This window comes from Protomyctophum bolini (genome assembly GCF_963924005.1).
Source record: "Protomyctophum bolini genome assembly, chromosome: 6".
Taxonomy (NCBI): domain Eukaryota; kingdom Metazoa; phylum Chordata; class Actinopteri; order Myctophiformes; family Myctophidae; genus Protomyctophum; species Protomyctophum bolini.
The window spans coordinates 49,116,227-49,129,262 of record NC_137867.1 but is presented as its reverse complement, the minus strand read 5'-3'; the positions used below and the strand labels follow the sequence as shown (position 1 = coordinate 49,129,262).

General features: G+C 47.7%; 1 protein-coding gene across 1 annotated transcript in view; it reads left to right on the top strand.

Annotated features, from left to right (window-relative positions):
• Positions 1-13,036, top strand: part of erbin (erbb2 interacting protein) — a 74,673-nt gene that overhangs the window by 21,145 nt on the left and 40,492 nt on the right. The window contains 1 exon segment of the mRNA XM_080766386.1: positions 12,980-13,036. This exon segment is cut by the window's right edge and continues 150 nt beyond it. Coding sequence (XP_080622512.1) covers positions 13,001-13,036 — 36 coding nt within the window. The 5' untranslated portion in view covers positions 12,980-13,000.

Here is a 13,036-nt window from a genome sequence, read left to right as displayed (position 1 = left end):
CTCAGGTCAGAATGGGATAGACTTAACTGTTGACGTTTTGCAGAATGGAACACATTGTTCCTGTTTTCAGAAGGTTTAAAGGTCTAATTCCTCTCTGGGCTTTTAGTTGTAGTAACATTTAACCTCAGTTTCTGCTTTCAGTTGAAAGCTTCAGTGGCCCTGTGGTTAGAGTGTCCGCCCTGAAACTGGGAGGTCGGGGTTCGATCCCCGGCCGGGTCATATACCAAAGACTGTAAAAATGGGACCCAACGCCTCCCTGCTTGGCACTCAGCATCAATGGGTTGGATTGGGGGGTCAGTCCCTGCTTGGCACTCAGCATCAATGGGTTGGATTGGGGGGTCAGTCCCTGCTTGGCACTCAGCATCAAAGGGTTGGATTGGGGGGGGTCAGTCCCTGCTTGGCACTCAGCATCAATGGGTTGGATTGGGGGGTCAGTCCCTGCTTGGCACTCAGCATCAATGGGTTGGATTGGGGGGTCAGTCCCTGCTTGGCACTCAGCATCAATGGGTTGGATTGGGGGGTCAGTCCCTGCTTGGCACTCAGCATCAAAGGGTTGGATTGGGGGGGGTCAGTCCCTGCTTGGCACTCAGCATCAACGGGTTGGATTGGGGGGTCAGTCCCTGCTTGGCACTCAGCATCAATGGGTTGGATTGGGGGGTCAGTCCCTGCTTGGCACTCAGCATCAAAGGGTTGGATTGGGGGGGGTCAGTCCCTGCTTGGCACTCAGCATCAACGGGTTGGATTGGGGGGTCAGTCCCTGCTTGGCACTCAGCATCAACGGGTTGGATTGGGGGGTCAGTCCCTGCTTGGCACTCAGCATCAACGGGTTGGATTGGAGGGGGTCAGTCCCTGCTTGGCACTCAGCATCAATGGGTTGGATTGGAGGGGGTCAGTCCCTGCTTGGCATTGTGATGGATCCCATTGTATCTATGCAGTGTAGATCTGTGCAGTGTAGATCTGTGCAGTGTAGATCTGTGCAGTGTAGATCTGTGCAGTGTAGATCTGTGCAGTGTAGATCTGTGCAGTGTAGATCTGTGCAGTGTAGATCTGTGCAGTGTAGATCTATGCAGTGTAGATCTATGCAGTGTGCTAATTGGTTCCCAGACATTTATCTCTCACTGAATGAACTTTTACACAAAGTAGGTCATCTGGTCCCTGTTGGACACACTGGCTCTATGTCTCTCTATCTCTCTCTCTCTCTCTCTCTCTCTCTCTCTCTCTCTGTGTCTCTCTGTCTCTCTGTGTCTCTCTCTCTCTCTCTCTCTCTCTCTCTCTGGAACAACATATTTTCAGATGGGGGGTCGGCGGCCAATTACAGATATTCTTGGCGGTCCTTGACATGAAAATGTTTAAGAACCACTGATACAGAAACATGAGGGTTTTCTCAGAAAACTGTCAGGATTTAGAAGGCATTATTTTGTAGAATCTAACTTTGGGGCTCGATGGGTTAAGTCAAAATACCAAAAGGGGTTCCCGCCACACTACTTTTACTCAAGCAAACACAAACCAAATAAAAAGGAGTAGTTTTCCAGTGCCGTGCTTGGCAGTGTGTGAGTGATCTGAGTGGTTCGTTAGATGCTAGCCAGCTGACCGCTGTCGCCATGGCTACGCCACTGAGACCAGAGACAGGGGGGGGGGGGGGGCTGTGACAGGGGAGTGACTTCCTGGTTCCTACCAACGAAGCTCTGAGAAGGAAGTGAAGTGGTCACGTGACTGGGCTGCGCCATGACACTTCCATGGACACTTTCACGGGAGCCAAACTATACACGGAAGTTTGGCAGAATGCACTGGAGTCAATGAGAGCTCAGTGACCAGCTCATGAACAAACACTATTTGTGAACAATTGAGACCTTTTGTCTGGAAAATACCAGAAGACATTAATGTAACATGTTATTGTCTGCTGTGTTGTTATTCAATGTGTACACCGTGTAATGTTTATAGAGGTTTGGCCCGGGGCTGTATTTTGCGTGTCTTACGTACCAGGTCTTATTCCCTAACTTGAGTAAACTAAAGACCTGGAGGCGTGGTCAATGCCATTTGGCTATTCTGAGTGGCCAAAGAGCATTGATCACCACGCCTCCAGGTCTTTAGTTTACTCAAGTTAGGGAATAAGACCTGGTACTTAAGAAACGCAAAATACAGCCCATGGTATCTAAAGAGCACAAAGTACATTTCTGAACGCACCAAGTATCGCGAGACTTCCCACCGTTTCCTGTCTGGCAGCCAACAATGATATGTAATTGACCGCCGACCCCCCCCCCCCGCCCCCCCCAAACTGAAAATATGTTATTCCAGGAACCCCTCAGAAGCAAAGATTTGAGTTAAAAACCTTCACTCTGAAAGAATACATATATTCAAAGATACTTTTCACAACTGTGCAGTGTGCAGCCAACACACACTGACTGTTGCACAGCAGAATAGAGCACCGAAGTCCTGACGTAACTCGCTCATCCCGACGATTCCCCTGGTTCGCGGAAGTAATTTCTCTATGGAGAATAAAATGGGGTGATCTTAATATCGTCTACTATAAGCGTTGTGGTCCAAAAATAAACAAGCTGTCTCGGCGTTATTGTCAGGGAGGTGTCTCTGTATCGTTTGCAACAGTCAGTCACTCATATATGATACAGTCTGCTTCTAGAGAAAATCTAACTAATTCAGCAGCAGTAACATTAGCGTTTTCTCTCAGTCAGTTGATTCTTCATATCCATATGAGTGAAGCGGCCGGGGTGACATGTTTATTTTTCAAACACAGTTGTTATATGAGGCGATCTAAAATTGCCTCAATGGGGATTTCAATGCAACTAAACAAATACATGAACCTGGGGACTGACGCCCTCTACTGAAAGTGACGTCAGACTTCGGTGCTCTATGGAAAGCATTGGAAACATTAACACCAGCGCCGGTCGGGAAAAATCAATACATAAATTGACCAGGAATCCCCCAATAGAGGCAAAGTGAGTTTAACATTGTCATTGTTTAATGTCGTTTATTGCAATCAGACAGGATGTGTGGATGTCTGTCTGGGCCGTCGAGGCCAGAAAGTAGTTTTTAGCCACTCAGTGGGCATTCCTGCATAACTTCCTGGTTTGATGATGATGTCACACACGCACATCTATCTATCTACAGTAGTCTCTCTGCCCACACGGCGTCTCTGTCTCTCTCTCTCTCTCTCTCTCTCTCTCTCTCTCTCTCTCTCTCTCTCTCTCTGTCTGCTAGCCTTCAGCTCACACTCTGTCGTCTCCCAGGTTTCCCTATCCTCCCCCCCCCCCCCTCCTCCCCCAGGCTGCGGTGCGTTCCGTAGAGTCGCCCCAGAGCGATCCATAATCTCCAGCGCTGAGCGGAGCCCAGCACCGCTAAGCCCCCCCCCCCCCCCTCCTACTCCTCCGCTGATAGATAGATAGACCCCCATTAACCGCTATTTACAGTTACACTACACGTCAGCTCAGCTGCCTTCTCCGTACAGCACACAGTGCTTCTCCAGCAGCACACAGTGCTTCTCCATACAGCACACAGTGCTTCTCCATACAGCACACAGTTCTTCTCCAGCAGCACACAGTGCTTCTCCATACAGCACACAGTGCTTCTCCATACAGCACACAGTGCTTCTCCTGCTCCACACAGTGCTTCTCCATACAGCACACAGTTCTTCTCCAGCAGCACACAGTGCTTCTCCATACAGCACACAGTGCTTCTCCAGCAGCACACAGTGCTTCTCCTGCTCCACACAGTGCTTCTCCTGCTCCACACAGTGCTTCTCCTGCTCCACACAGTGCTTCTCCTGCTCCACACAGTGCTTCTCCATACAGCACACAGTGCTTCTCCAGCAGCACACAGTGCTTCTCCTGCTCCACACAGTGCTTCTCCATACAGCACACAGTGCTTCTCCAGCAGCACACAGTGCTTCTCCTGCTCCACACAGTGCTTCTCCATACAGCACACAGTGCTTCTCCAGCAGCACACAGTGCTTCTCCTGCTCCACACAGTGCTTCTCCAGCAGCACACAGTGCTTCTCCAGCAGCACACAGTGCTTCTCCTGCTCCACACAGTGCTTCTCCTGCTCCACACAGTGCTTCTCCTGCTCCACACAGTGCTTCTCCAGCAGCACACAGTGCTTCTCCAGCAGCACACAGTGCTTCTCCATACAGCACACAGTGCTTCTCCTGCTCCACACAGTGCTTCTCCAGCAGCACACAGTGCTTCTCCATACAGCACACAGTGCTTCTCCAGCAGCACACAGTGCTTCTCCTGCTCCACACAGTGCTTCTCCAGCAGCACACAGTGCTTCTCAAACATCATGGATTTACAGTTACACTACACGTCAGCTCAGCTGCCTTCTCCTGCTCCACACAGTGCTTCTCAAACATCATGGATTTTCATTTATTGATAGTTTTACAAAACTTTGAGTAGCCAATTATTTGTTTGTACCCGTGCAAACCCCCCGGCCCACACATGTTTATCTGTGTTGTCACTGCTGTTGCAACCGACTTGACTCACCCACACTAATGCTGCCAGAACCTACTTGACTCACCTGCACTAATGCTGCCAGAACCGACTTGACTCACCCTCACTAATGCTGCCAGAACCGACTTGACTCACCCTCACTAATGCTGCCAGAACCGACTTGACTCACCCTCACTAATGCTGCTAGAACCTACTTGACTCACCCTCACTATAATGCTGCTAGAACCGACTTGACTCACCCTCACTAATGCTGCCAGAACCTACTTGACTCACCCACACTAATGCTGCCAGAACCGACTTGACTCACCCTCACTAATGCTGCTAGAACCTACTTGACTCACCCTCACTATAATGCTGCCAGAACCGACTTGACTCACCCTCACTAATGCTGCCAGAACCGACTTGACTCACCCTCACTATAATGCTGCCAGAACCTACTTGACTCACCCACACTAATGCTGCTAGAACCGACTTGACTCACCCTCACTAATGCTGCCAGAACCTACTTGACTCACCCACACTAATGCTGCCAGAACCGACTTGACTCACCCTCACTAATGCTGCTAGAACCTACTTGACTCACCCTCACTAATGCTGCCAGAACCTACTTGACTCACCCTCACTAATGCTGCCAGAACCTACTTGACTCACCCTCACTATAATGCTGCCAGAACCTACTTGACTCACCCACACTAATGCTGCTAGAACCTACTTGACTCACCCTCACTAATGCTGCCAGAACCTACTTGACTCACCCTCACACTAATGCTGCCAGAACCTACTTGACTTACCCACACTAATGCTGCCAGAACCGACTTGACTCACCCTCACTAATGCTGCCAGAACCTACTTGACTCACCCGCACTAATGCTGCTAGAACCTACTTGACTCACCCTCACTAATGCTGCCAGAACCTACTTGACTCACCCTCACTAATGCTGCCAGAACCTACTTGACTCACCCTCACTATAATGCTGCCAGAACCTACTTGACTCACCCTCACTAATGCTGCTAGAACCTACTTGACTCACCCTCACTAATGCTGCCAGAACCTACTTGACTCACCCTCACTAATGCTGCCAGAACCTACTTGACTCACCCACACTAATGCTGCCAGAACCTACTTGACTCACCCACACTAATGCTGCCAGAACCTACTTGACTCACCCTCACTAATGCTGCCAGAACCTACTTGACTCACCCTCACTAATGCTGCCAGAACCTACTTGACTCACCCTCACTAATGCTGCCAGAACCTACTTGACTCACCCTCACTAATGCTGCCAGAACCTACTTGACTCACCCTCACTATAATGCTGCCAGAACCTACTTGACTCACCCTCACTATAATGCTGCCAGAACCTACTTGACTCACCCTCACTAATGCTGCCAGAACCTACTTGACTCACCCACACTATAATGCTGCCAGAACCTACTTGACTCACCCTCACTATAATGCTGCCAGAACCGACTTGACTCACCCTCACTAATGCTGCCAGAACCGACTTGACTCACCCTCACTATAATGCTGCTAGAACCTACTTGACTCACCCACACTAATGCTGCCAGAACCTACTTGACTCACCCACACTAATGCTGCCAGAACCGACTTGACTCACCCTCACTAATGCTGCCAGAACCTACTTGACTCACCCACACTATAATGCTGCCAGAACCTACTTGACTCACCCTCACTATAATGCTGCCAGAACCGACTTGACTCACCCACACTAATGCTGCCAGAACCGACTTGACTCACCCTCACTATAATGCTGCTAGAACCTACTTGACTCACCCTCACTAATGCTGCCAGAACCGACTTGACTCACCCTCACTAATGCTGCCAGAACCGACTTGACTCACCCTCACTATAATGCTGCTAGAACCTACTTGACTCACCCACACTAATGCTGCCAGAACCTACTTGACTCACCCACACTAATGCTGCCAGAACCGACTTGACTCACCCTCACTAATGCTGCCAGAACCTACTTGACTCACCCTCACTAATGCTGCCAGAACCTACTTGACTCACCCGCACTAATGCTGCCAGAACCTACTTGACTCACCCTCACTAATGCTGCCAGAACCTACTTGACTCACCCACACTAATGCTGCCAGAACCTACTTGACTCACCCACACTATAATGCTGCTAGAACCTACTTGACTCACCCTCACTAATGCTGCCAGAACCTACTTGACTCACCCTCACTAATGCTGCCAGAACCTACTTGACTCACCCACACTAATGCTGCCAGAACCTACTTGACTCACCCTCACTAATGCTGCCAGAACCTACTTGACTCACCCTCACTAATGCTGCCAGAACCTACTTGACTCACCCACACTAATGCTGCCAGAACCTACTTGACTCACCCTCACTAATGCTGCCAGAACCTACTTGACTCACCTGCACTAATGCTGCCAGAACCTACTTGACTCACCCACACTAATGCTGCCAGAACCTACTTGACTCACCCTCACTAATGCTGCTAGAACCTACTTGACTCACCCTCACTAATGCTGCCAGAACTGACTTGACTCACCCTCACTAATGCTGCCAGAACCGACTTGACTCACCCTCACTAATGCTGCCAGAACCTACTTGACTCACCCTCACTAATGCTGCCAGAACCTACTTGACTCACCCACACTAATGCTGCCAGAACCTACTTGACTCACCCACACTAATGCTGCCAGAACCTACTTGACTCACCCTCACTAATGCTGCCAGAACCGACTTGACTCACCCTCACTATAATGCTGCCAGAACCTACTTGACTCACCCGCACTAATGCTGCCAGAACCTACTTGACTCACCCACACTAATGCTGCCAGAACCTACTTGACTCACCCTCACTAATGCTGCCAGAACCGACTTGACTCACCCTCACTATAATGCTGCCAGAACCTACTTGACTCACCCTCACTAATGCTGCCAGAACCGACTTGACTCACCCTCACTATAATGCTGCCAGAACCTACTTGACTCACCCTCACTAATGCTGCCAGAACCGACTTGACTCACCCTCACTATAATGCTGCCAGAACCTACTTGACTCACCCTCACTAATGCTGCCAGAACCTACTTGACTCACCCACACTAATGCTGCCAGAACCTACTTGACTCACCCTCACTAATGCTGCCAGAACCGACTTGACTCACCCTCACTATAATGCTGCCAGAACCTACTTGACTCACCCACACTAATGCTGCTAGAACCTACTTGACTCACCCTCACTAATGCTGCCAGAACCTACTTGACTCACCCTCACTAATGCTGCCAGAACCTACTTGACTCACCCTCACTATAATGCTGCCAGAACCTACTTGACTCACCCACACTAATGCTGCCAGAACCTACTTGACTCACCCTCACTAATGCTGCCAGAACCTACTTGACTCACCCTCACTATAATGCTGCCAGAACCTACTTGACTCACCCACACTAATGCTGCTAGAACCTACTTGACTCACCCTCACTAATGCTGCCAGAACCTACTTGACTCACCCACACTAATGCTGCCAGAACCTACTTGACTCACCCGCACTAATGCTGCCAGAACCTACTTGACTCACCCTCACTATAATGCTGCCAGAACCGACTTGACTCACCCTCACTAATGCTGCCAGAACCGACTTGACTCACCCTCACTATAATGCTGCTAGAACCTACTTGACTCACCCACACTAATGCTGCTAGAACCTACTTGACTCACCCACACTAATGCTGCCAGAACCTACTTGACTCACCCTCACTAATGCTGCCAGAACCGACTTGACTCACCCTCACTAATGCTGCCAGAACCTACTTGACTCACCCTCACTAATGCTGCCAGAACCTACTTGACTCACCCGCACTAATGCTGCCAGAACCTACTTGACTCACCCACACTATAATGCTGCCAGAACCTACTTGACTCACCCACACTAATGCTGCCAGAACCTACTTGACTCACCCACACTATAATGCTGCCAGAACCTACTTGACTCACCCACACTAATGCTGCTAGAACCTACTTGACTCACCCACACTATAATGCTGCCAGAACCTACTTGACTCACCGCACTAATGCTGCCAGAACCTACTTGACTCACCCTCACTAATGCTGCCAGAACCTACTTGACTCACCCTCACTAATGCTGCCAGAACCTACTTGACTCACCCTCACTAATGCTGCCAGAACCTACTTGACTCACCCTCACTAATGCTGCTAGAACCTACTTGACTCACCCACACTAATGCTGCCAGAACCTACTTGACTCACCCTCACTAATGCTGCCAGAACCTACTTGACTCACCCTCACTAATGCTGCCAGAACCTACTTGACTCACCCACACTAATGCTGCCAGAACCTACTTGACTCACCCACACTAATGCTGCCAGAACCTACTTGACTCACCCACACTAATGCTGCTAGAACCTACTTGACTCACCCTCACTAATGCTGCCAGAACTGACTTGACTCACCCTCACTAATGCTGCCAGAACCGACTTGACTCACCCTCACTAATGCTGCCAGAACCTACTTGACTCACCCTCACTAATGCTGCCAGAACCTACTTGACTCACCCGCACTAATGCTGCCAGAACCTACTTGACTCACCCACACTAATGCTGCCAGAACCTACTTGACTCACCCTCACTAATGCTGCCAGAACCGACTTGACTCACCCTCACTAATGCTGCCAGAACCTACTTGACTCACCCTCACTAATGCTGCCAGAACCTACTTGACTCACCCGCACTAATGCTGCCAGAACCTACTTGACTCACCCACACTAATGCTGCCAGAACCTACTTGACTCACCCTCACTAATGCTGCCAGAACCTACTTGACTCACCCTCACTAATGCTGCCAGAACCTACTTGACTCACCCTCACTAATGCTGCCAGAACCGACTTGACTCACCCTCACTATAATGCTGCCAGAATTGGCCAAAAATGATATTTGAATATTCCTTTTAAAACAAACAATGTATTCGAACAATTTTCGAAATTATTTTGAATGTCGAATGTATATGATTTTAATAATATGAATGTTGCAGAATGATATGCTGTAAAACGTTCTCTATGGTTCCGCTCCTGTATGGGTTGGTGCTGAGAAATGCGAGATCAAATGAATGATTCATAATTATCTTAATAGCCACATTCTTTTGTATAATGTTTCAGTTCACGTGGCACATGAGTCTCGCCAGAACTCACACAGCAATTTCATTGTTATATATATTTTTTTAATTTTGAATCTTAATTTTAAAATATTCGATTATTCTTTAATTTTTTTACATTTGAATATTCATTAATATGCTCGTAGCTCGTAGCGCGCCACTCGGTGGCGCGCTACGAGCTACGTAGTGTAGCTCGTAGCTATTTTTTTTAAATCGAAGAACGACTGCCATAGAAACATAGCTTTTTCAGAAAACTGTCAGGATGTAGAAGAACATTTTTAGAATCTGATCTGAGACAGACAGACAGACAGACAGACAGACAGACAGACAGGCTCCCTCTATCCTGTATTACACATACATGTGTGGACATACTGTACACACATGATGATGAAAACATGATGTACACGTTACACACATGAACACATTATCCACACACACACACACACACACGAACAAAGACTCTGTTGATCGGAGCACATTCCATAGTGCACGTTAGCACTGTAGTGTACACGTCACACACACACACACACACACACACACACACACACACACACACACACACTATCATGTCCCTGTGTAGAACCCAGGAGGGTGATTTAACATTGGCAGCACAGACTCTTCCACAACACCTGCAGGTCTTCATGAACACACAAGGATAAAATGACCAGATTTATCTGCTAGTTGTTCTTTATAGTTGACGTGTGTTTAAGCAATAAGCCACGAGAGGTCTCAGGTTAGCGGGTGTTTTACACTGGCTGGGAGGGGAGCGTAGGCAGACCCGACACGCAACCGAGGGTCTTCTACCCCTTAGACCTTCTACCCCCCTCCCTTTATTTTATCGCTTTCGACATAGCCGGAAAATAGCCGGACTGCAAGCTCACAGAAAGTAGTAGATACAGAAAGTGGTCCATCCATAAGCCTCGGCTCAGGATGTAGAGTAGGTAGGCATGTAACGATATATCGTAGATCGATATATATCGATATAAAATGTTGACGCTACGAATCGATTTATTAAATGCATATATCGCGATCCAAACAGCAGAGGGCGCAATAGCGTTAAACTCCCATTCTTGTTCAGTGTCCATGATAGAAGAACCGCGGGGAAAGAAAGACAAAAAATAACAGGCTGGCGTGTGGTGTTGGTTGGGCGTTAATGTGGAGTGCAGACGGGCGGCAGCACACAGAGAGAGAGAAAGATAAAAGAGGAGGAGAAGAGAGAGAAAAGAGGGGGAAAAGAGAGAGAAAAGAGGGGGAAAAGTGACTCAGTCATGGCCAGGAGGCGGTGTGTGTGTGCGCGCGAGACGGTAAACGGTCAGCATTCAGCAACACGTACAATTTCTACTTCTACTAAAGAAAGAGGCAGCGATGGAGCCATATCCATAAATTCGGGGACATAAATTGCGCAAAATACTGTTAAACGTGACGGCAGGCATCCTCCTAGCTGTTGCTAAGCTGTGCTAAGCTAAAATATCATAAGGAACCACAACAGTCAACAACGCAGGGTTGCCACATATTGACTGAGAGGGAAACAAGCAACCAGGTCTATGAAAATGTTAACGGGCCATATCAAGTCAGAAAATCGGAAAAAAATCAGAAAATAAATATAGAATAAGCAACAATATTGCTGACTTTCAAACATCATTGTCCAATGTTGTTTTAGAGCAGTGGTTCTCAAACATTTTCATGTCATGGACCACTAATATTCTAAGAAATGTACAGATAAACAAGTCCAAAGTAGTTTATAATGACTAGACGTGGCAACACTCAACAGTTCTACAAACTCACAATATGAAATATAAAAGGTATTAATAGGCTAGTCGTATTGTTAATATCCATAATTAGGCTTTAGGCCCTAAAGCCTACATTATTGAAAAGAGGGTAAGAGACTAGAGTGAGTATTGTTTTAAAAAAAAAAGAGATTTGTGGAAGAGAAATGAAAGTTTCCTGTCATTTGGTAGTTGCTACAGTATTGAGAACAAACCGTATTGCAAAAGAAAGTACTGGATTTGTTTAAGAGAAATTAAAATAAATGCTTTTCTGCCATTTTTGTCTGGAAAATAATTTGTTTAAAATATCGTGAAAAATCGTATCGTGAACCTCATATCGTGATACGAATCGTATCGTGAGTTGAGTTAATCGTTACATGCCTAAGAGCAGGTCGTCCAATGATCCGTGGGTCGGCGGTTCGAATCCCGGCTCCTCCTCCTCCTCCTCCTGTCTACATGTCGAAGTGTCCTTGGGCAAGACACTGAAACCCCACATTGCCCCTGATGTGCAGGTTGGTATACCTTGCATGGCTTCCACCGCAATCGGTGTATGAATGTGTGTGTGTGAATGGGTGAATGTAATGCACAATCTATGTAAAGCGCCTTGGATAAAAGGCGCTTTATAAATGCACCATTTTACCATTTAAGTCGCTTTCTCCAGTGGGTTGGTGGTGGTGGGCGTCCCTTCAGTATGCCTGACCAAAAAAAAGGCTAATTCATACCGTATGCAAACGCTGCAGGCTAATACAGTGACATTTATTTAAAAAAAGGACCCTGCTTGCTGCTGCTGCTGTTATTAGTACTGAAAAGCCCTTGTTGTGTCTGGTCTTTGTGTAAAAAGGGAACCACTGTTTTGCTGTTTGACGCTGCAATGTGGTTTTATAGTGACGTGGTCATCTAGCTGCTTCTGAAATGACATTCTAACGCAGAGAGAGAGAGAGAGAGAGAGAGAGAGAGAGGTCAGGAGGTCAGCTGTTGTTCTGTGGCGCACTGACGCTGTGTTATTCATGCTGAGATGAAGTCTGAGACTACAACATAATCATTGGCTTTATTCATTGTGTCTTCATTTACATGAAGAAAGTATTAAACAGAGAGTTGAAGAGTGGCGTCATTGAGGGGGCAGAAAACGGCGCTCGGGGGTTTTTAAATGCATTGTTTTCAACGAGCACAAAAAGGGCCAGCGATTTGAGGCACGTGTGCAACAACATGACAACTGTTTTAATCTAGACGCAGCTGCGCGAAGAAGAGTAAGTGTGTGTGTGTGTGTGTGTGTGTGTGTGTGTGTGTGTGTGTGTGTGTGTGTGTGTGTGTGTGTGTGTGTGTGTCAATTTAACGAAGGTGCAGACGATCAGAAATCAGCAGAGAGTGAGCGACGTTTGCGCTACTCTATGCCGAATTGAAGTGGACTCCTCGGACCCAGACTTTTGTTTTCTTTCTCCCTGGAAATAAAAACGTCTGGGTTTCCGAGGCTACTTCTTTAAGGTAGTAGCTAACGGAGATCCCAATAAACAATGAACTCTCTCTCTCTCTCTCTCTCTCTCTCTCTCTCTCTCTGTGTCTCTATGTCTCTCTCCCCTCAGTGCCTGAGGTGAGGAGGAAGCATGTCCAAGCGCAGCCTGTTTGTCCGCCTGGTGCCG